General features: G+C 36.5%; 1 protein-coding gene across 1 annotated transcript; it reads right to left on the bottom strand.

Annotated features, from left to right (window-relative positions):
• Window positions 1–931: 931 nt before the first annotated feature.
• LOC109588594 (uncharacterized) lies at window positions 932–2,164 on the bottom strand. The gene is made up of 5 exons (XM_020004740.1): window positions 2,021–2,164; window positions 1,769–1,961; window positions 1,385–1,533; window positions 1,199–1,325; window positions 932–1,146 (listed from the first exon to the last, which is right to left on the bottom strand). Exons 2-5 carry the CDS (start codon window positions 1,809–1,811, stop codon window positions 1,064–1,066), a joined length of 402 nt encoding a protein of 133 aa, XP_019860299.1. The 5' UTR covers window positions 1,812–1,961; window positions 2,021–2,164; the 3' UTR covers window positions 932–1,063.
• Between the last annotated feature and the right edge of the window lie 6 nt (window positions 2,165–2,170).

The raw sequence follows: 2,170 nt of genomic DNA, 5'->3' as shown, positions 1-2,170 counted from the left end.
GAAAAGTCACCATTACATGCTGCGATTGAGAGGAACAATTTTGAAATTGTAGCAGCTTTACTAGACGCTGAAGCTGATCCTAATATTACTGGTGAAAAATTTAAAGTATCACCTCTACACTATGCATGCATCTATGGTAGTGATGACATAGTCCACTTACTTCTCAAAGCTAGTGCCAATCCTAATGCTGTCACTACTGAAGGTCTTGCCCCATTGGCTATTGCTGCTGAAAAAGGTCGTATCAAAGTAGTTGAGATGTTACTATCAGAAGGAGCTGATATTGAGGTTGCAGATTTTTGTGGCTGGACACCAATATTCTATGCTGCTGCAGCAGGTCAACTGGATATGATCAGACTTTTACTGCAACATGGAGCCAAAATCAAGAAAGATAAATTTGGTGAGCCTATTGAAAGTATAGCAGCAAAAGTAGGAAGAATCAAAATCAAAAGTTTACTTCAAGAGGCAACCAAACAGCGATCAGAAAAGAAAGATGAGGCAGCAGTTAGCAAGGAACAGGAAAGAAAAGATGAACCCAAGGAAGTAACAAGTAGTGCTCCTACTATACCAGTTGAAGTAACAAGTACTGCTCTTACTACGCCAGTTGAAGTAGACACAGAATCATCAGAGGAAACAACCAAACCATCTCCACTCATCAATGAAGATGATCAACAATCAACTGATAATAGTTTCTCTCACTATCAAAAAATCCGCATCTTCATATCATCAAGTATTGGATCAATAAAGCAACAATATTATGATAACACAATAAAGCGGCTTAAACATCAAATGGAAGCAATGGAATCTACTATAGCAGAACAATTAAAATTACTTTCTATATCTTAATATGCATGCACTCTATGCACTATTTTCATTTTTGTGTATTTTTCTTACAGCTACCAATATAATTTTTATGTTCATACTAGCCAATAAATTATTATTTTACTAAAAAACTGATTTTCTAACAAGTCACACGATACAAATAAAGAGAAAGAGGAGGAGGAGATATAAAGAGAATGAAGTAAAATAATCCAATGTCATATAAAGGACCTGTAGGTAGCCATCACTAGTGTATAATACCATTCACTGCAGTCCACTGCTGAGGAGGAGGGCGGGGTCCCTTGGGCTTACCAACACGAACACCAAAACCTAAAAATAAAAAGTGAAAATAAATAAATAAATAAATTATAGTAACGTGTACCATAGTTCCCAGAGAATGAGTATTTATTATTAGCCGACTCAGCAATATTAGACCTTGGAGCTTTCCTTGGTGACACACTACTGCTCTTGCTGCTACTTGGAATACTAGTATCATCTGAAAACCTCTCCTAGAGGAAGAGAGAGAAAAAAGATAATATATGAGGAGTATGTCTAGGTGTGTCCATACTTTCTTTGGTTTATTAGTTAAGTCAGTGTTCCTCATTGTTGCTACAGAGAAGGCAGTTGATGAAGAAGTTGGTGAAATGTGATGATGAGAAGAAGGCAGTAGGGAAGAAGGAGAAGAAGTACGATTCATTGGTACTGGTGGTAGAGGAGCTAGAGAGAGAAAGGTATATGTAACTTAACTAAAACAGTCAACAAATCCAATATAAATGTAAATAAAATGCAAATTAAATACATGTACATTTACATGTATGTGTGAAGTTGTGAACTGTGAATGTACATTATACAAGCTCAACTATTGTTTTTACATGCCTGCGAATTGTGAAACTATTAATAATAATAATAATAATCATGTGATAACAATAATATTTATTATAATTACACATACGTGGCAATTCAGCACTTTCATATAAAGGAGGGGGTACGTTCATAACTTCAAGTGCTTCTGATGTCCTTTCCGGTATTGCTGGAGGAACATCAGTAGCTCCTAACGAAGCATAAGTATAATCACCACCAGGTTTAGATTCCTCTCTTGATACTTCAACAAGATCATCAGGTTGGAGCCCCACCTCATTTATTAACTATTAATAAGTAGTGGTTATTAATGGTTATTAGTAGTTATTAAGAGTTATTAACTTACAGTTTCAAGTATGCTGCTCTTACTAACAGATTTATCTGGAGTGTTGCTAACAGAACTGACAGAAGAAGGTGTACTGTGTAGTGGCTTGCTAGGAGTGCTGGTACGAGGTAGAGCAGTAGGAGCCTGGGGTACCTGAGGATCATCAGTAGG

This window comes from Amphimedon queenslandica, unplaced genomic scaffold (genome assembly GCF_000090795.2).
Source record: "Amphimedon queenslandica unplaced genomic scaffold, v1.1 AMPQUscaffold_11985, whole genome shotgun sequence".
Classification (NCBI taxonomy): Eukaryota; Metazoa; Porifera; class Demospongiae; order Haplosclerida; family Niphatidae; genus Amphimedon; species Amphimedon queenslandica.
This window is presented reverse-complemented; position numbering and strand designations above follow the sequence as displayed.